This window comes from Elgaria multicarinata, chromosome 1 (genome assembly GCF_023053635.1).
Source record: "Elgaria multicarinata webbii isolate HBS135686 ecotype San Diego chromosome 1, rElgMul1.1.pri, whole genome shotgun sequence".
In the NCBI taxonomy this organism is placed as follows: Eukaryota; Metazoa; Chordata; class Lepidosauria; order Squamata; family Anguidae; genus Elgaria; species Elgaria multicarinata.
In genome coordinates, this window is record NC_086171.1 from 101,996,694 (window position 1) to 102,017,435 (window position 20,742).

Below are 20,742 nucleotides of genomic sequence, written 5' to 3' on the forward strand. Positions count from 1 at the left end.
TATGAAGTGTGTTTTATGAGAATCGGTCAACGAAAAGGCAGCCAACTAACTCCCAACTTTGAAATATATAATTCTATTTTAATTGATTAAGCATTGCAGCTTATTTTAAGTGTGTAATTCTTCCAAGCTATGATAATGGAAGTATTGTTGTGTCGCCAGTTCTGAGATGCCATCCCACAGCCCTAAAACAAGCCTTCACTTTTTTGCACAACAAATTAACAATATGGAACAGTTGGAATCACAGTTTATTTCCCCATTCTCTCCACTTGTACAATTAAGTGTATGCATGGTTATTAAAAAATAAGGCTACCATAGCCTATCCCCAAAATATATTACAACATTCAAAATGCTTGGTTTCTACAAGTGACACAGATGGGGATGGGGTGATTAGGGGTGAACAAATTGGACCATTTGTTGTCTGTTGCCTCCAGTTCAATAATTTCAATGTAACGCAGATCAGAAGAGACAGGAAGTCATTATTTATTGAAAGTTTGGTGGCTGGGGTGGGGGGGATAATTAAGCAGTGTCAGATTCGCTCCCAATCAGCACATATCTAAATCACAGATGGCATCTTTACTTAGCTGGTAGGCAAGAGAGGTGACCGAGGAGCAGGTGGACTTGGAGATCAAGTTGCTTGCATGTCCTTAGATGTGGTCCTTTTACATCAGCACAAAGGAATTATTGGTTATTGGACCGGCTGCTCTGGTTGGTTGTAGAGATGGCTTCAATCTTTGGAGTGGTAAACTTGCCTGAACACATAATCCATTTCAAAAATAAAAACAAAAAGGGCCAAACCTTTTACTTGAGGGCTCCAAATTAGAAAGATGCATGCTCAAAGTGTTCCAGTCAGGATTAGAGAGGTTTTGTTTTCCTCTGGTGGGAATGGAGGGAAAAAAGGCCAGAGGTGGTAATTCAGAAGACGGCTTCGAAGCACAGCCCTTGAACAAATCAGTACAAGGGCAAACCTGTCACCATGCCTATCAACAGAGGGATGTCCTGCTTCCATGTTTGGTGCAATGAACTTTCACCATTTCTTTTTCAGTATCTGATTTTATTTAAAACAATCCATTTCCCCCCACCCCACATCCCCCTCATAAAAATTAGACAAGCAATAGAATCATCAGCAGCAAAGTCTGTGGAGTTAATATTGATGGTACTGAATTCACTGGTACTTCTCAGAGTCCCCAGATGTCCTAAGCGTGTCCATAAATGAAAAGATCCCCCAAAATGAGATCACTCTGAGAAGGAAGAGCAAGTTAGCTTCAGTTGTGTGCCCCACTGAGAATCCCAGATGAAAGCAGGATCAAGTATTCAAAGCCTTGAGAGAGAGAGAACACCTTTCATACCAGCTCCAGTACCTGGTTAAAAAAGAAGAAAACAATAAACATAAGGGAACAGACTACATTTCATCATCTTCTTCATCATAAATAAACATGTAGCTTATGGTGAAACTACATGTAACTGAAACAGCCACATCTGTTGTTCACATGGCTGCATGTATGGAACAGGAGAGGAGTAGCTGCCCCATTTAGTCTGGCCCTCAAAAGTGTTGTGGTCCCCTTCCTTCCCATGTCCTCTGGCACAACAAATCACTGAAGGAGCCTTGAGTATGCTTTCCAGGCTATTTTAAAGTATTGGTGCTGAAAGCCCCAAACGGCTTGGGAGCAGAGCATCTACAGAAACATATTCTTCCATATGTAACTGCTTGGACCCTTAGGTCATCTTCGAAGGCTCTTCTTTCATTGCCTCTGCCAAAGGAAGGTAGACAGGTGACGAAAAAAGAGTGGACCTTCTCAACTGTGGCACCTTGTTTAGGGAATGCTTTCCCAATGAGACTTGCCTCGCACATATATTGTTAGCTTTTTGGTGCCAGGCAAAGACCTTTCTTTACTCCCAAACGTTTTAGAGATGTAACGTGAAGATTTTATGGCTGTTTTTAGATCATTATATTTATGAATACATGCACCATTTGTCATTTTGTACAGTATTTCACCCTTTAAATTATTTGTAATCTGCCCAGAGAACATTTGTTATTGGGTGGACTGAAAGGATATCTATTTTATTTATTACATTTATATCCTGCCTTTTTTCGTCCAAGGAACCCAAGGTGGCATACATAATCCTCCTCCTCTCCATTTTATCCTCACAACAACAACCCTGTGAGGTAGGTTGGGCTGAGAGTCTGTGACTGGCCCAAAGTCACCCAGTGGGTTTCCATCACTGAGTGGGGACTGGAACCTGGATCTCCTGACTCCCAGTCCAATACTTTAGCCACTACATCACACTGGCTCTCAACAATTAATTAATTAATATGGCAGGCTACAATATTACAACCTTATTGTCAAAATACTTCTCTTCATAGAATAGTGAAGATGACAGGGTGCCAATTCTCACAGCCAATTCTTCCTTTCATAACTGCATTGACTTCAGGCTTCATATAGTAATCTATCAAGTTGAAGTTTGATAGCCAGCCACCTCAGCACAGATATGGAGAGTAAACGTCTGATTCTGAGGTTTGTGGACTGAAAGGGGGGCAGCCCAGAATGTCATTTGAATGGTGCTTAAGAACAAGGAAGTGGGGGCACTTAAAGCAGGAGCTGGGGGAACTTCTTTTGGTCCAAGGGCAAGCACGCTGGGGGCACATGCCAGTAGTGGGCAGAGCCACACTAAAAACTGGGCAATCTCCCTGCTGAAAATGCCACCCCACTGCAATTAAGATTTTTAAAAGCCTCCAATTGGCACCGATGGAGACTTTTAAAAAGCTAAAATGTAGCATGGGTGGGGGAGCAGAAAAACCGTCAGAGATTAAAGATAAGCACAGAATCTGGCAGGCCAGATCTCCCTGCCCCCCACTCCACCCCACCCCACCCGGGGGTGTTAAACCCACAGGCCAGAAGTTCCTCACCCCTGATTTAAACCAGCCCCCTTTCAAGCTCCTAAATCAACTATAGCTGCAACAGAAAGATCAGCAGGTAACTAGCTTTTTGCTCAAATTTCCCTCTAGCTTTGTAATACATCCAGCTAAAAACTGAAAGCGATTTCCACACACATTGTTATCAGAACAAAGGAAAGTAGGAATAATTGGTTATATGCTGTTGACTTGGAACACAATATTGGGTTGGGTGAAACATTCACAGAATCAGAAGGCTGGAATCAGTTTATCCCAACAACAGGAATGAAGCAATATTCTTAAAGAACAGCTCATGACATATCATCCAAATCTGAGGGCACTAAAAAGCAGAGGAACCTTAATTTTTGTTCCAAACTGAAAAGCTATGGGGGAGAGGGGGGAGGAGAGAAACAGGAAAGACAAAGGGTCTAATAGGCCCAGAAAGGTACGAAAAAGCTCACTAAGGCAAGAAGGGTGCATGCATATCTCATCTGTTAAGAACACCTCACATGAAACTGCACAGTCTTTCATATTTCATTGCTCGGACTGTGCACAACAGAATATTCTAGGGGCAGCTTGCTGCATTCCACAGAGGCCTCCAATGGCAGTGCCTGCTAGACATCATTACATTCCACATCATCTTCCAAATTGGACACCTCTGATCTCCAGCTCACAGTATTCCTATCTCCTCAGCCTGCAGCAGATGCAAATAAGTCATTTCAAATTACAAACATCTGCAGTAAGGAGGAACTCCTGCAATGGCCTCTTCCAATCTTCTGTGACCTTGCTGCTACCAAGAGTCAGTTCTTTAAAAAGGAGCAGCATAGACTAACTTACCTTAATTGTACCCTGACTGTTAGCAGCAATCAGCACATTGGACTCCTGAAAAAGAAGAAAAGTTATCAGGGCTATGCCATAAGCAGTGGAATGAGCACAATAGGTACTGTTTATTTTAAGATTAAACATGTTTGATTATGGAATTTCAACTTTAAAGAGAAGTGCATAACCTTTGAAAAGTCTGCATCTGAAGCAGTTTGGGAACAGCGACAATTAGTGACATTCTGTAATATACTTCAAAGTAACTGACAAATGTGAAATCATCTCCAGATCTGTGCGCTTGGGAGTTAAGATATATAAACAGTTTTCTTTGTTTTCTGGCATGTGTACAAAAGGTCTCAGGTGCCTCAACTAAGCTCAGTAATTGCCCACTTGGAACAAACATAAGGAATTATTTTCAGAAATTACTACAACAGCAGAACACAAAACAGTTAGAAAATGCATCCGATCATAATTTTGATATGACTCCTTTACCCTCCTGCTAGAACTCAAGTTCTTGCCTACTTCTAATATTTTAATAAGATTTCAATTATTTACCTGGCTAGACATTGGCTGTGTTTGTAAATACAACTAAACTATGGAGCGCCCCTCCTCTCCTCTGGCATGGTTGTGAGGAGTTTGAAAACTTTTGTTATCATTTTAGACTAACCAAAACTTGTTATGACATCCAAACAGCTATTTGTCTTAACTATGGTTAGTGGAAACAAGCCAACTTGTTTATGATGCTGGCTTATTTTCACTCATCATAAACAAACACAGTTTAGGGTTTGGACTATGGTTAATCTAAAACAGAATTTCCCATCTTCTCTTCATGGTCACACTTTAAGAGAAGAAGGGAAGTGGTGGCCTGTGAGGCCATACTTGCTGCAATTTGTTACAGGAGTCCAGACATGCAGTCTGTCTCTGTATATGGTTTGTAATTTGTTGGCATCTCTCTGAGACCTTGACTAAAGCATCCATTTTGTTCTGAAAAGGCAGCAGAGTCAGAAGCTTGAAGGTTGCCAGAAATAAGAAGAAAGCTCCGGATGGCTACAGAAGGGTTAGAATCTAATTGTCTATGTAATTCTGTAATTGACTGAATTAATGTAAGTTCCTCCCATTGACTTGTGGATATGTGCAAATGCCTACCCAGCCAACTAACTCACGACAGTACCTGTCAATTTGCCAATCCAGAGCGTTGGCAGGAAATATGACCCAAAGCTGAAACATTCCCACTCCCATGAGAGATCAACTGGGCAACCCCTTGTAAAAACTTTTGTTTTGTATCCTTCTATTCGATATTCTTCCATAGCATGTCTTACAACATTCAAGTTACATAGCTTTAACTCAATCAAACAGCCAGGAATGTCCATGAGTCCCACCCCCCCAGTGTTTTGGCCTACAGCTCCTACCAGCCTTAGTCAGCATAGACAATGGTGAAGAATTATGGGCATTGTAGGTCAAAACATCTGGAGGGCCATAAGTTGCCCCCTTCCTCACCTGATAGTATGGTCGCATTAAGATTTATTTATTTATTTATAATATTTCTAAAACACCCTTCATGCCAATAAATTATAGGGCAGTATACAAAAGGCATAACATTACTATAAACATTATTATAATAAAGACAATCTTCATAAAGACAACAAACTGAAAAGCAATCAAACTATAAAGCAGACAGAGATAACATGATAATTGACAATGTCTAGGGAAATAAAACTATCAATCTCGCAGCAAGAGTGTGTAATATCAGTGCCAGTTGAACTTCTTTGGGGAGGATGTTCTAAAGTTGGAGGACCACCACAGAAAAACACCTTTTTTTCTACATACACAATAAACTTCTTTTATTGAAGGCACTCAGAGAACAGCCTCCAATTCTTCTGTTATAAAAAAGATGTAAAGTGTTCATCTTATGAAGCAAAGATATTATTATTATTATTATTATTATTATTATTATTATTATTATTATTAGCTGTACCCGGCCACGCGTTGCTGTGGCTCAGTCTGGTTAAATGGAAAAGAAAGAAAAGAGAAAGCGCACGTTTCTAATATGTTTAATTTCACAATGCTTGTGGGTATACAATATTTTTTGTTGTTCCATTGTCTGTGCAGATATAGAGATTGTCTGGTTTGCTGACTCTAGAACACGCAACATATAATTGTCCATGTGAGAACCAATCCGTGTCTAGATGTAAACGGCACAATTCTAAAGATTGGCCCTGAGCTTTGATGATGGTGATTGCAAACGCCAGTCTTTGCAGCTGGACACGCATATTTGTAGTTAATTTTAACGTCTTTACGTGTCGCCACAAAGTAGAGTATTTCAGGCAAGCATTTATTTCTTCCGCTGGTGTCGAGCGAGGAATTACAGGTAATGTTTGCCTGAAATATCCTGCAAGCAATATTAATGTGTTCCCAAATGGTCTGATGTTTCCACGCAAATCTTGCAACGATCGATCAAGAGCCTCGAGCGATTTTTTGTGCGCCATTCTGCATTCATCCCAAACAATAAGTTTGCATTTCTGCAATACTTTTCCCATGCCGGATGCTTTGGAAATGTTGCACGTGGGAGTTTCAATGAATTGCATGTTCAATGGCAATTTCAAAGCGGAATGAGCAGTTCTTCCACCTGGTAGCAATGTCGCAGCTATTCCGGACGATGCAAGAGCTAAGGCTATGTCATTATGGGATTGAATTGTAATGTAATTAGGAACGTTTTACCAGTTCTCCCTCGCGCATCTAAGAAGAAGATTTCTCCAACCCCGTTATTGACAGTTTGCATTATTTGATCGTAAATGCCATTTTGCTCAAGCGTTAGCTTAGGAATATTTGATTGCACATACGACAAAAGATCACCCGTGTTGTAATTTTGTTCACGACGCAATTCTACATCGAACGAAGCAGGAGCAGATCGATTCGGTGATGGCATTCCCAAATGATTGAGAACTTTGTTCGCGATTTCTAAGCACAAATCTTCAATCATTATCAATGCTTTGTTGTAGATTTCTGCTGTGAAATCCATGTTCATATTTGAATTTTCCTTGCGTATTCGACGGAAAATATCTTCAGCCATGTGCGATTTATATTTCTCCCATAACTGTGTTGGAGATGAAGGAGAGCAGGTGGTCAATATGATTGCAAACAATGCACGAATTTGATTTGGATGTGACGTGTTGTACACGTCATTAATGCATACATCCCAGTGTCGGTCGTTCTCCAATAAATTCAGAGCTTGACATGCACTGCGGAAAGTGGCATGTGTAACACCGTTGACAATTCTCAATTGCTGGAAAGACGTTGGACCGGGCACATTTATTAACAGCATGCGAAGAAAGAAGCATTCATCTTGATTGGGATGCACGGTGTACAGTCTGCCTATCGTAGTGTCTTTGAATATGCCAGGTTGTCCATCGACTCGCTCTCCTCGTTTGCGTCGTTCAAATGATTTTCTACTCGCATTCCATGTGTAATACGTAGGCACTTCCGAATACAGCAGTGTTTTCGCAAACGCGTCATTTTGACATAATGTGAAGAAAGCAGTTAACGTTGTAGCCAATGGATTCAGGGCTATTTGTTGAACATTTGCAGCTGTGAAATAAACGCGTTGTCCATTTTCTAGATATACTGCTAAGTGAACAACAGCTGGACTTCGTTAATGTATGGGAAATGAAAGAATTCGCCATACAGCTTCATTGCTGCTTATGTATCTTCCAGCCTGACCAGCATGTGTTGCTTTTACGTCCAACAGATGGCGCTGTTTTTTTAAAAAAGCATGTTTTTACCTGTCACAGGTGTGACATCTAGCTGATGCATTTCATGGTAAAACATGAAGTGTTTGGGTCTGTGCGCTGCTGGATGTACTCAGTGGAATGGCAAAAGAGAGGATTGCCACACGCACATATACTAATCTGGCTCTATAACAAAATCACTTCAAACGAAATCGACGATGTAATATGCGCTGAAATACTTGATGCTGACGTCAATAAGGATTTGCATGAAGTTGTAACGAAAAATATGATACATGGACCTTGCGGTACACTGAATCCACATTCACCATGAAAGATAGACGGAAAATATTCTAAGCGATATCCTCGAGCATTAGTATCCAACACAATTACAGGAAACGATGGATATCCTTTATACAGAAGAAGATCAGCAGAAGATGGTGGTAAATTAGCAACCATACAAATGCGAAACGGTTGCATCGAAGTGGCAGGGTTGTACCGGAATGCAAGGCGATTGTAATCGCTTGATTGTTGAGTACGGAGTCGTGTTTGACGCTGATGTGCTGTTTCTCGTTGACGTCTTTCAGCCACTCTCAGCCTGTTGCGTTCATTCTGTTGAGAATGAAGCAGATCTGAAGCTGTAGAACGCGATCGCTGTGCTCGCAACCGTGCATCCTCAAGTCTGGCTGCACGTCGCTCGGCTGCTTCCTTGGCACGTATTTGAGCCATTCTTTGTCTTTTTTGCTCGTTCGCTGATGCCCGTTCTTCCTCAGTCAGATTTGCAATTACTCGTTGCACTGCTTTCGCTCCGCGACTACGACGACCTAAGTGTGATCTTCTGCGAGGCATTATTTGGATGAACTAAAGCAGATTGATTGCACTGAAAAAGAAGATAGAAAGTTATAACAAAAACATATAAAATTGCAAAACATTAAAAAAGGAAGAAAGACGAACTAAAAAACAAAGGTAAAAATTAAAAAACTAACGAAATATTTCAATTGAAACGTAGAAAATTGGAAACATTGAAATGGAATCGTACAATATGTAGTATAGCATGTGTTGCTTTTACGTCCAACAGATGGCGCTGTTTTTCAAAAAAAGCATGTTTTTACCTGTCACAGGTGTGGTGAGGAGGTTAGTGGGTTTTGGCCCCTTTGCTAGGCCGGAATCTCCTGGCAGTTACCTTTCTTCAGAACTTGGAACTTCCATAGAAGGCTGCAGTTCCGAGAAACATCGCTAGATGGTGCCAAATAGGAGAGAACATGGAAATAGGAGAGAAGGCAGAGGCAGTGGATTGGCCTACTGGTTGGTGATGTCACAATGACCTCTCCTATTTGCATAGGTGGCTTGGAGGAGGCCTCTGGGCTTTTATATACCCTATTTCTTTGATTCTAAGACACACTTTTGTCCCCATCTATAATATAGTTACATAAAAACATGCGCGTATTCGAATGCAACATTGTGTCAAAATTTCAAAGCAATTGGTGAAGAACTTTCAGAGATTTTAGATTAGGAACAAACGAATATTTACATTTTTATTTATATAGATTATTATTATCCATTATTCTGAAAATTCTAGATAAATGACCTAGAGCTGATAATAAAATGTGTGATTTTCTAGGATATAAGAAGCCTAGAGAAGATAATAGAGAAGATAATTCTGCAAAGTATCAACAACTGCAAGTAAGGCAGGCTGTGTGCACTCAAAATGCTTCTGACAATTTAGCATTTCACTCAAAGGCCAGTATGGGAAAGGTCCTAATAAATTCTAGTATATACTTGGGCTGCTTTTCCAGCTACACCAAGTGGCAGACAGCAATTACTTTCTGCTGTTTTTCAATAGAGTTTCTTTCTTAGTTTTAGTAAACCATCAATGTTCTGCTGTAAGACCTCATAAGATACTAAGGAAAGTAAGCACTCTGTTGCCATTAAAGCCATAGTTGTTTGCTTAAGATCCCCTACCATTATGCCCACTCTTACACAAATCCCATCAAGAGACACAATCCTATGTCATTTGTACTGGCTATTGATTTTTTTCTCACGTCACATGCTCATTCTTGGTGATTCCATCCTTCATGGAAACATCAGAGCTCTGGTGTCAGTGAGGAAATGGGTGGGTGAGGTGGACAGATCTGGGGATCCACAGGATGCAAAGCCCTCCTGGTCCCGAGAAATGACCCTGACAGAGGGGGAAATGTACTTCAGCCCAGAAATGGGCATATGTAATTTCCCTTCCATTGGTCAAAATGTTAAAAGAAGCAAAAGAGGGAAGAAGAAAGACCTGCTGCTCCTCACTCCCTTCTGGCAGGGCTTTGGAAAAGGCAGTTCCTCCACCTTCAGACCTTCCTACCCCCCCACCATTAGGACAACTCTGTAACAGAACAAACCTCTGCAAGATTAATCAGAAATAAGTTCCACTGTGTTCAATGGGCCTTACTCCAATGCAACTGTGTATTGAACTACACCCTAATATTTATACTCATATTTTCTCATGCATTTGTTTTCACCCTCTGCTGATCCAATGTTCCATAGCTCACTGTGCAGAACACATTTGAAACTTTTTTTTGCTTCATCTGCTCTTTTATTGGAAATGTCTCAATTTCCATTATGGTCATTCTCTTGTAGATAGTTCTCTTGTCCTATTGAACCTATCTGTTTCATCTTCCTTCTTCCCACATCTGAAACACTCTTTTTGAACATATCTTTCAGCCTTCCCTTCTTTTATTAGAAATATCTTAAAACATGGCCTGCTTTCCCCCCTAAAAATTATCATTTTAATATATCATTTTCTTATCAAGTAGGTCCACAAAAGTTTCTAGTCAATCTCCTACACATATCTAAGCTAACATAAATGGAGAGGAAAAGTCTATAAAACGTCCCTGCCGAAATGACTGGAAACAATTCTTATTCACAACAGACAATCCGGCGAATGGCTAGTTACAAACCTGAACTGGAGCTAGAAGCTGCAAGAAATGGAGAAATGACTCCTAACTTTTAACAAAGGTAAGTGATTAATTTGGAAATCAATTATATATACCAAGAAGTTTTTGATTTCTTGCAATAACCTAACTTGCAAGGTTGCCTCTTTTCTGACATTCCTTCTTTCTTAGTTTATGGGGGGAAAACAATTAACATCCTGTATAATTTCCAAATTGTAACTCAGAATTGTCCACACCAGGAAGATGGATGTCATAACTTCTGCTCTTTGGAATGGGATAATTATTTAGGGGACATTTTAATGTTCCAAGTATCAGCTCATTAGCTTACAACATGATAGCTTAATATTTAGGGGTTTGAATTTATTCCTACCATTTCTTCCTATCCTTTGCTTTCTATCTAGTATACACACTAAAGCCAAGGTGCCTTACCGTGCAATCCTATGCATGTTTCCTCAGAAGTAAGTCCCACTGACTTAACAATGGGACACTCTCAGGTAAGGGCTTATAGGATTGCAGTCTTAGAAACCATAAAGCAATGATCAAACAGTAATGAAAATACTAAACACATAGTTATGACAAAATATTAAAATGTGCTCTACAATAAAAGCTAATTAAGAAAAGCAGCATGCTGAAAGCACCTGCTAGAAGAATATAGTTTTATTGTTTATCTAAAAGCAAACTGCTATGGGTCCAGGCTTACTTCTGAATGGTTTCAGATTCTGGCCCACCAAACATCTGACTTTGAGGAGATATAAAAATGTTTTCAGGCAGACCCATATAGAAAGCTGCGAAACTCTCCTTTGTTGAGGAACATATATACATGAAAAGTAACGTACTGGCCTCATTTGGACATAATGCCAAAACTATGGTTTTAGTGATTTAGGCTCATGCCGCCTCCTTATGTCCAATGTGTGATTTTACTCATGATATCTGAACCCAGACAAACTGTGGTTAGTCTTAACTATGACTTAGGGAAACCAGCCAACTTCAAACTGAGGTTCATAATCCTGGTTTGTTTTCTCAAAGTCAGGGCTGGGGCATGTGTGGACCCCTCAGAGGCTGGTGGATTGCAACTCCCATCATACCCCATCATTCACTAGCTGGCTAGGTCTGATGCTAGTTTCAGCCCAACCCCACCTGGACGGCTACACAGAATCCACCTGTGCCTGAAACCATAGTTAAGATTAACCAGGTTTGGACGTAACAATAACCCATGGTTAACTGAAAATGGAAGTGAACACTTCCAATCTCCTTCTTGCAGTTGTGCTGGAGAGGGAAGGGGGAGTGCATAAGCCTGAGGCTCATGCACATAATGCTAAACCATAATTTGGCATTGTGGTTGAATTAGATCACTAAGTGCCAAAAACACACAGCTCTCTCTCTCAACTGAAACGAACATGGTTGGGGGAAAAGTAACAATAATGCATTGGCAACCTTACAAAACTCAGCTTTAGAAGTTTAGTAAAGCTCAAGCGACAAAGATACCTTTTTATCATATTAAATATTATGCCAATGAAACAAACAAGGAGAAGGAAACTTGGTTAGAATTAACAATGAATCCAAGGCAGCTATCTGAAAGCACATCCATTGGTTGCAATAGCACAGATAGTATAATTCAAAAAGGTAAGCCATATAGTCAGCTTTATTTTGGAAGTTATCATGAGAAGGAGCTCTGATTACCTAAATATTTCATGTAGGTATCAAAAGCATAAATTAGGTCAAGGCTTAATAGGAAGATTATTCAGCTAAAGCTTGAGCTGATTAATGGGTTAGACCTAATATTAAATCAGCAAGGATGGGAATTAAAAGAATATTGCTTGTTTTTGAGGGAATGGGAAAGAGGAGATAAAAGTGTTCTTTCCTTCCAATAATTGGTAGCTTTTGTTTACTAAATGTGTTAAACACCTTAAGAAAGCACCTATAATGAGGCTTTGATAATACACACATTTCAATTTAGTTAACTGATTAGTCAAAAGGTTGGTGACCAAGCAACTAAAAATTCTTTCATTGAGACAGCCTGAACAGAAGTGTCACGCGGGTAGATTTATGCTGCTACTACTTTTAAATAGACTCTCCCCTCTTCGTTAGACCACCTTGCTCAATCTTCCTTTTGGTTTGTATTATTCTCCTCCACAACCTTGGTTAATTTCCTACACTTACTATCTAAGACTGCTTGTCCAGGAGAACTTGGAACTGTTCTCAGATTCTTTATTCTCCTGGATTTGCCTTGAGACGCATGTTTAGAAATGCAACTTTTAGTCCCAGCTTTCAAGCCTTCTTATTGATTTCCCTCAAAGCAACTACCAATTTGTGCAAGTTATAAAACAACACTGAAAGCATTCAAATTGTCTCTATAAATAGTCAGCATTTAAACTTTCATATTCAGGCCCTGAGTAGATGATTGCCATTTTCCACACTGGGAATGCAGCCACAGGCTACTTTCAGAAAAGAGGGAAGCTGTAACAAAACAGGAGCCCGATCTATCATACCTATCTACCTCGGAACCTGCTGACAGGTGAAAAATTATCTAAGTTCACAGAACAGAACCAAGTGCCAGAAACACCAATATTTTCAATGTAGAACATCTGTTTTGGCTTTCAGAAATTTCTTTTAAAGGCATTCATTCACTCATTGTGCACATGGACTATTCTTTCAAGAGAAATAGTAACAGGATTTTTATTATGTGCAAGGACTGAAGTCCCTAATGGAGTTGACAGTAGTATCACACAGCCATCAAATGGAACCTTATCACTAAAAGAAACCATTACATTGCAAAGGAGCGACATTAAGATGCTGTGTGGAGTGCTTTTGCTGAATAGTTTAGAGGCGTTTTTCTTGCCGCAGTAACGCTCTGTGGGCATTAGAGAATAGCTGAAGAAGATCCCAATCTATAGGACATTTTTGGTTTTAGGGGGATTGCATAAAGGAAATGAGACAATGGCACATTTTGAATAGATTATGTAATGACTGAGATAGTTAACAAGTAAAATGTTATAGGGTCTCAAGAGCCATCTTTTTGATACAAGATATAATGTAATATGGTCTAAAGAATTTATGAATAGCAGCTTAAGTTAGGTAAGTAACTTTTCTAAGATGTGTTCCATTTACAGGTAGAAAGTTGCAGTCCCTCTTCTAAATGTGCCTGGTCACACATGTATTTTAAAAAACATTTTCATTTAAATGTATATTATTAGGATTTTTTAAAACAAACATTCCTTTCTTTCTATTGAGTGGTAGCTTTTACTTCACCATAAGTTGTATACTTTATCCAGTGACTCAGTAAGACAACTAATCCTAAATAAAGCAAAATTGATATATTTATATTCAATCAAGTTATTATTCGGTTAAAAGTAAGATAATCATCTAAAAATGCTTGATTTGGTTGCCAAGGAAAGAGGCGGCCAGGGAGAGACAGAGGGAGCTTGTCAAGAATATTGTGCTGAATTTCACTTTTGGATTGTGGTTTAAATCAAACTACATAGCCAAATCTTTGGGTTGCAAATCTTTCTAGTCAATTGCACTTAGGATCTACTACTGGCTCAGGTAGATTCCGTGCACTGCTTCCCTCCTACTGAAGCACTAAGATTAGATTCAAACACAAAACCAAAAAAGTTGCCTTGAACATCTTATGCTTCCAGGCTGTCTTCGATTGGAATCACTTCACATCCCACATTCTATCTGAAGTTTATTAGCAGCTCTTTAAAACTTTGAAACATTCCTGTCACTAGTGGTCATGGTTCTCTGTATTGGGAGTCCATTTATTTCCTTTCTCAGTCTCCCAATAGAGGAGGGTACAAATAAGTATTGTTATGGAAGCAAGACTTATTTTGTTTGGGTATATCCTGCCCCATTTTGTTAAGGTTACTTTATTCCTTTAATGTATAATGAAAGGAGTTCATTATAATGCTTTTTAAAGCTTTATAATTGTATCGGTATTATTCTGTAGCATGTTTAGCACAGCGTCTTTAAAAATGAAAGACCCATTCCCAGCTTACTGGGTTTGCACCATTGTGTGTGGTGTGGAGCAGGGGGGATCCAGATCCCCCTTCTCATGGTGCAGCCAGAGCGCCCAGGGGGCCAGGGTGCAGGTTGGTTGCTGGGGCGGGAACCTATGCAGCGGACCAGATCCAAGGCAAAATGAAGACCTAAATGGCCTGAAGGGCCAAGGCCAACGCTGGGAGCCCAGATCCTTGCCTGCCAGAGATCACAAGATCGAGTCAAAAAATAAAGTGTTGTTCTTTGAGATAGGCAGGTGGCTAGGGAGCAACAAAAGCTGTATATGGAGGGTGGGTTCTCTCATCCCTCATACGCCCGCCCCCCTATATGGGCAGGGATTCCAGTTAATCCCACTCCAATTGAGAATTTGTAGGGGAAAGGCAGGAAAAAAACTTGAAAATGCAAGGTGTGTCTGAGAAGGTGTTGAGAGGCATTCCTTCCCTTTGTGGAAAAGTGGATAGTTTTTTTAAAACATTATGTGCTAACATTAGAAGCTAGGGCAAATTCAGTATTTAGATAAAAAAATTCCTACCAAATTTGTCCAGATAAACATCCCACAGGTGTTCTTATAAAACAGTTTGACAATGTTTTAAATAAGCTGATAAAGCACAGTGGTGGAAGTCAAATTGTATAATTAATTAGTATCTTAATTCAGTTACTATCAGATTAATCACCTAAAACATTTAGCACCAGTTTCTAAAGGACAGAAAATATATTAATGGGTTTTCCATTTAAAATTGATTATTTTAAGGATGAAACAGTATCATTTTCTCTAACAATAAAACGGGTGGCTCCAGGAGCAGCAAAAAAGGGCCAGCCACAAACGGGGAGGTTTCTCCATACCAAGAAAAAAACACAGGTATGCAGAAAATAATTTGTTTGAAAAGAAAAGAACCGCTCCCAAATGAGGACTACATAAGTGCTTTGCCTCTGCCCTCATCCTATGCCACAGAAGCCTAGCAACGTGAAAGTGGAACAGAGCCACAGGGCCTCAGTGGATTAGGACTGCCATTATCAGCAGACCACTTGCTTCCCTTAAGCCTCAGCAGCCTAAGGTATTCTGGAGGCAAGAAAATTAAGATTGGGTGATAAGCACTGTCAGAGATGTGCCCCCCCCCCGAACCTCAATCCCTCTTTCAGTCCCAGATGCCCAGTGAGGTAGCCCAGACAGCAAATGTGGGTTCACAGTGTCTGGAGAGTTAGATTATGCGAAGGGCTAAATGCAAAGGGCTACATGAAATACATGGGCCACAGTTCCCGACCTCAAAGGTGGAGATCTGCCACCACTTCAACCTAAACCTTTAGAGATCATTATCTGGGACTGAAATGAAAAGCACTCACTTTAATCAAAATTACCCCCTCTCCCATGTTTAGAGGATTCTGGGTGGTGGTGAGAGGGAATGGCTAGGCTCACACAACATGGGTTGGTGTGTTGTCCAAACCAAGGACATTTTGTTTGGACAACACACAATGCAGTGTGACTTGTTAGCCACCCTGAACAATCCAACAACAAACCATGGCTTCTCAAGGTGGCATGTTCTGAGAAAAACAAATCTTAGAAGGGATAATATCTCCACATATATCCACTGGAACTCTCTAGAGAAACGTCAGGATTTTTTTTTTTTTTTTTTTTTTTGCTAGCTTTGTCACTGGCATGACAATTGACCTTGGGACAAAACAGACAGTCACAACGCCTCAGTCTGCTGATCTGTGAAGCCCCAATATTGCTTAACTATTTGGCAGTGGCCCTCTACATGGCTTTGCATACTCTGATGAAATGCAGTGCAATAATTTGAAGTATTATTTTTACTGATTGGATAGTTAATTAGATGTGCACATATAACTGATTTACTGACATGATGGGACTGAAATTTAATAAAGTAAACTATTAATGTCAAGGATAAGTCAATTTAGAACCTGCACCATCATCCTCATTAGAGGATGGAACATCAATTGGAACTGTAGGAACAAAGCTAAAGAGGAATTCGAGGAGACAGAAAAGGGCATACCTTGAGACACTCTGCCTACTTTCTCCAAAACAGTTGTGTCACTATTCCATAAATATCTGATTGGGATGTAGAACAGGGCCTATTCCATAAATATCTGATTGGGATGTAGAACAGGGCCTATTCCATAAATATCTGATTGGGATGTAGAACAGGGCCATGCCCCATTTCCTCTTGAATTTCCCCAATTGTTAACAATGGAAATTCTGAATATGCTAACAGAACTAGAAAATATATTCTACCTAAATCGTGAACTCAGGTGGTTAAGTGCCTATCAGCATGGAAGTAAAATTAGGCCACCCAAAAATAGTGGCTTTTACTTATTTGGAGAACTCTCTAGGTATGTATGTTTGTAAAATAGAAGAAAAATAAGGTTTTAAAATTCTCTCACCCACCCCAAATTAATCCTGACAGCCACCTATGAACTTCCAGAGTATATGGAACGTTGAGGTGTCACTTGAGAGGAAGCAAAGGAAGCTGGAGATGTGTGGGGGAGGGAGATAAGGGAGAATAATAATAATAATAATAATAATAATAATAATAATAATAATAATAATAATAATAATAATTTCTTACCCCTCTCCCTTTGGATCGAGGAGGGGAACAACATTAGTACAGAATCAATACATCTTAAAAATTCTTGATTTTTCATTGATCTGGATAGGCCTGCCGGAAAAGGCTAGTCTTTAAAGCTGCCTTAAAATCACACAGAGAGTTAATTTTACGAATCTCCTCCAGCAGGCCATTCCACAATCTGGGGGCGACAGAAGAAAAGGTCCTCTGGGAAACTGATGTCAGCCTAGTTTTAGCTGACTGAAGTAAATTCACCCCAGAGGACCTGAGTGTGCGGGGCAGACTGTATGGGAGAAGGCGATCCCGTAGGTAACCTGGACCCAAACCAGGAGATGGTTTATGGCTGAGGAGATGTGTGTCGTGAGGTTAAAAGACTGCCCTCATCCCCGCAACTGAACTATACAGAGATGTTTCATGATGGTGAAAGGACACATTCTTCACTCTCCAGAAAATCCCCTCCACACATATACTATCTAGCAGCGGTAAGGAACCTACAAATAGGATGTCGGCGAAATTCGCAACAGAATCAAACAAGTTCAGGTTTCTCTGAATCTGACGTGCGGATTCTGCAGCAGACTGGCTTTTCCGGAGTCACATGGTTTCTGCAGATCTTTTTGTTTTTAATTTCCAGAATTTTACACAAATTTAGTTGTAGAAAAATACGTAAAACTGAAAAGGGGAGGTGGAAACCCAACCAAAAATGTATAAATTCAGGAAATTAGAAAAGATCCCATTCCATCAACGAGCAGACAACAGAACGAAAGACACTACATGCAGACGGAACATATTTTCTAAAGCCGTACCTGTAAGCCCCATAGAGGTTGTTGGACCACAACTCTCATAATCTCTGACTACTGACAATGAGAATTGGAGTCCAAGAACATTGAGAGAGGCAGAGGTTCTCTACCTCTGCTATAAAGTTATGAAACACTGAGCTTCAAGGCTACAGCCAATCTCAAACCTGAGCCCGCTTGTGACATACAGCATAGCAAGGTATGCCTTCAGGGAGTGGGGGTGGGAAAGAGGAAAAAGGGGGTTGGGTATACACTGCAACAACGTATTGTTATACTACAGTGGAAAACCTCAAGAACCACTCAAAGTGGATATTCAGAGTTTGAAATTCTGGGTATCATGACTGATCGCGGCACAGAGATCTTTTCTTAGTTAAGTTTCTTGACCACAATGGGATGTTAAAATCCAGCAAGCCTCTTGGAGAAAGAAATATGAATACCATGCCACTATGGTGATGACATTTAAAAAAGCTAAGAATCTCGTTACCCAAAACCCCCAGCTATACTTAGTCCTACACATGAAAAGAGCAACACTTGCCTGGTCCCATTCTCCTCTCCTGAATGTCAACTCATCATTCCAGCCTTGGTTGTAACAATGGCTGCAGCACTGAGGCTTGTGCACAGATTTTGAAAATGTGTAAAGGGGAACGATCTGGATCAGCTAGCTGTTCTAAACCAGACAGAAGCCTCCACTTTACTCTGGGAAGGCTGAAAGTACAGACAAAAGACATTTCATTTGCCTGCATTGGAGGACTATTCAGCTTCCAATTTTACTAAGATCCATTATTAAGAACCCCCCTTTATTACATCCCCGTTTTCATTCCAAGCTCTTCACTGTATAATATCTTAAATTAAACACACATTAATGCATACAAATAAAGAGAGAGAAGGAAAATTAATTAAGGAGGCAAGTTTAATCCAGGTCAGTTATTGTTAGCTCATGCAGAAAAAAATTCTAAAGAACAGACAAATTCATCCCCCACCCCTCTACAATCTCTCTCTCTCTCTCTCTCTCTCTCTCACACACACACACACACACACACACACACAGTGATTTAAAGGTTTCTACAACTAGGTTAATTTAGGGAAAGCTTTTTTAATTTAGGGAAAGCTTGGGACCGCAATACCTGATGGAACGCCTCTCCCGACATGAACCTACCCGTACACTGCTCTCAACATTTAAGGTCCTCCTCCAAGTGCCTACTCCGAGGGAAGCTCGGAGGATGGCAGCAAGGGAGAGGGCCTCTTCGGTGGTTGCCCCCCAACTGTGGAATGATCTCCCCGATGAGGCTCGCCTGGCGCCAACATTTTTATCTTTCAGGCGCCAGGTCAAGACTTTTCTCTTCTCCCAGGCATTTTAACAGCATTTAACAACGCTAAGTTTGTTTTTTAACAGACCCCCAGAACTGTTGTTTTTAAATGGATACTGTTGTTCTTATGTTTTAAATTTTGTATACTTTTAACGTTTACTGTTTTTAACTTTTGTAAATCGCCCAGAGCGCTTCGGCTATGGGGCGGTATATAAGTGTAACAAACAAACAAACAAACAAACAAATAAATAAATAAAGGCAGTTTTCTTCTGCTAAATTGATCTTGAGTCATTTCAAACTGAAAAGAACTGCCCATTACACAGAATTCTGGCTGGATGGATTTCTTATATAGAGAAATGTAATTTGCCTCCCAGAACCTGAGGTTATTTCTCACACTGCTTTTAAATGTCATGCCTATCTTAAGACAGATCAGAGTGCAATGTTAAAGAGAAAATTAATGGCATGGTTCTCTATGTTTGCGCCATGTATGCTTCTTCATGAAAACTGTTATTAGAAAGGATGTTTGCTACAAGTAAAAAACGAGAGTTCTGTGAGCTAGCATACCAAATTATGAGAGCTCAGTTAAATTATGCATCTTAAATGATGGAACTAACCTATTATGTCCTTTAATAAATTCTGATTACATGAATTTCATTTGGCATTAACAGAAATGATAAGAGCTTATTACCGTTTCTTAACAATGTCACAAGGGATTAGGTACTTTAACATCAAAATGTTAAAAGTACAGAAGAAGGAGGATTGGGACTTTGAGGATAACTATGTGATAGTTAGGAGACTTAGGAATTGTAACAAGAGTTGTGCAGAGTTAAGACTTTCATCCTCTAGCCACTGGAAGCCTCTGCCATGCCTCTGATAGCCTCAAATTCTCTAAAAGCAGGATTTTCTTTCAGAATAGAGAAAAGTCTTCAAAAATGAGGGCTAGAAATCTGACTTCTTTTAACTGAAAATTTCAGGTATCTAAGAGGAGGTTTGGACACTTTGTACAAAAATCACAGAATAAATGTATGCCTTTTGCCCATTGCCCATTTGATATTATAAGACATAGGGTGTGTTTGGACTATCGTCAGCCACTATTTGCATAATCCCTCACAATCAAGCGCAGTTTGCCATATTGTCTGAACCCTGTGTGCTCTGGCTTTGTACATATCCTGCAACCTCTGCTGCATGTCGTGGGTTGTAGGGTGGTTACAAAGCCATCCCGCTGCGCCCCAGGCTGGTTTGGACAACCAGCCAACCTGCACTACGTTGTGGGGGATTACGCAAATGTCAGTCACACCCCGATAGTGTCTTCCCCCTGCATCATCATCCAAACCTAGTCATATGAACTTCTTTCATGACTTGAAAGAAGTAGTAACATGAAAAATTAGATTTTTTCCTAGCAAACATATTTTACTTTTCATCCCATTAAAAAGCATGAGATCATCTGGCATTAGGACTTTCAACTATCAGAATTTTCCAAGTCCTATTGGGATTGAAATTATTTTTCTTCTAAAAACATTTGTATTTTCTTAGGAACTGTTCTCTTGATTTTGATAACTGTATCACAACAGGTTGGATTGTAATGACAATACCGTGGACCTTCCCACCACCACCCACCGCCCCACTCCTATATCAACAGATAAACAAGAAAGCATGCCTTCTCCTGGGGCAGCTCAGTAGGGCACATGCTATATGG

At 40.1% G+C, this 20,742-nt stretch overlaps 1 protein-coding gene and 1 non-coding gene across 3 annotated transcripts in view; both read right to left on the minus strand.

Moving 5' to 3' along the window:
• Positions 1–226: 226 nt before the first annotated feature.
• Positions 227–20,742, minus strand: part of COP1 (COP1 E3 ubiquitin ligase) — a 163,932-nt gene continuing 143,416 nt past the window's right edge. For both annotated transcript variants that reach the window (XM_063134089.1, XM_063134080.1), the window contains exons 19-20: positions 3,728–3,772; positions 227–1,358 (exon numbers count right to left, since the gene is read on the minus strand). In XM_063134089.1, coding sequence (XP_062990159.1) covers positions 1,341–1,358; positions 3,728–3,772 — 63 coding nt within the window. In that variant the 3' untranslated portion in view covers positions 227–1,340. The remainder of the gene's footprint in view (positions 1,359–3,727; positions 3,773–20,742) is intronic.
• On the minus strand, positions 18,369–18,505 carry LOC134413508 (small Cajal body-specific RNA 3). The gene has a single exon (XR_010026515.1). It is a non-coding gene; the product is annotated as a small Cajal body-specific RNA 3 (non-coding RNA).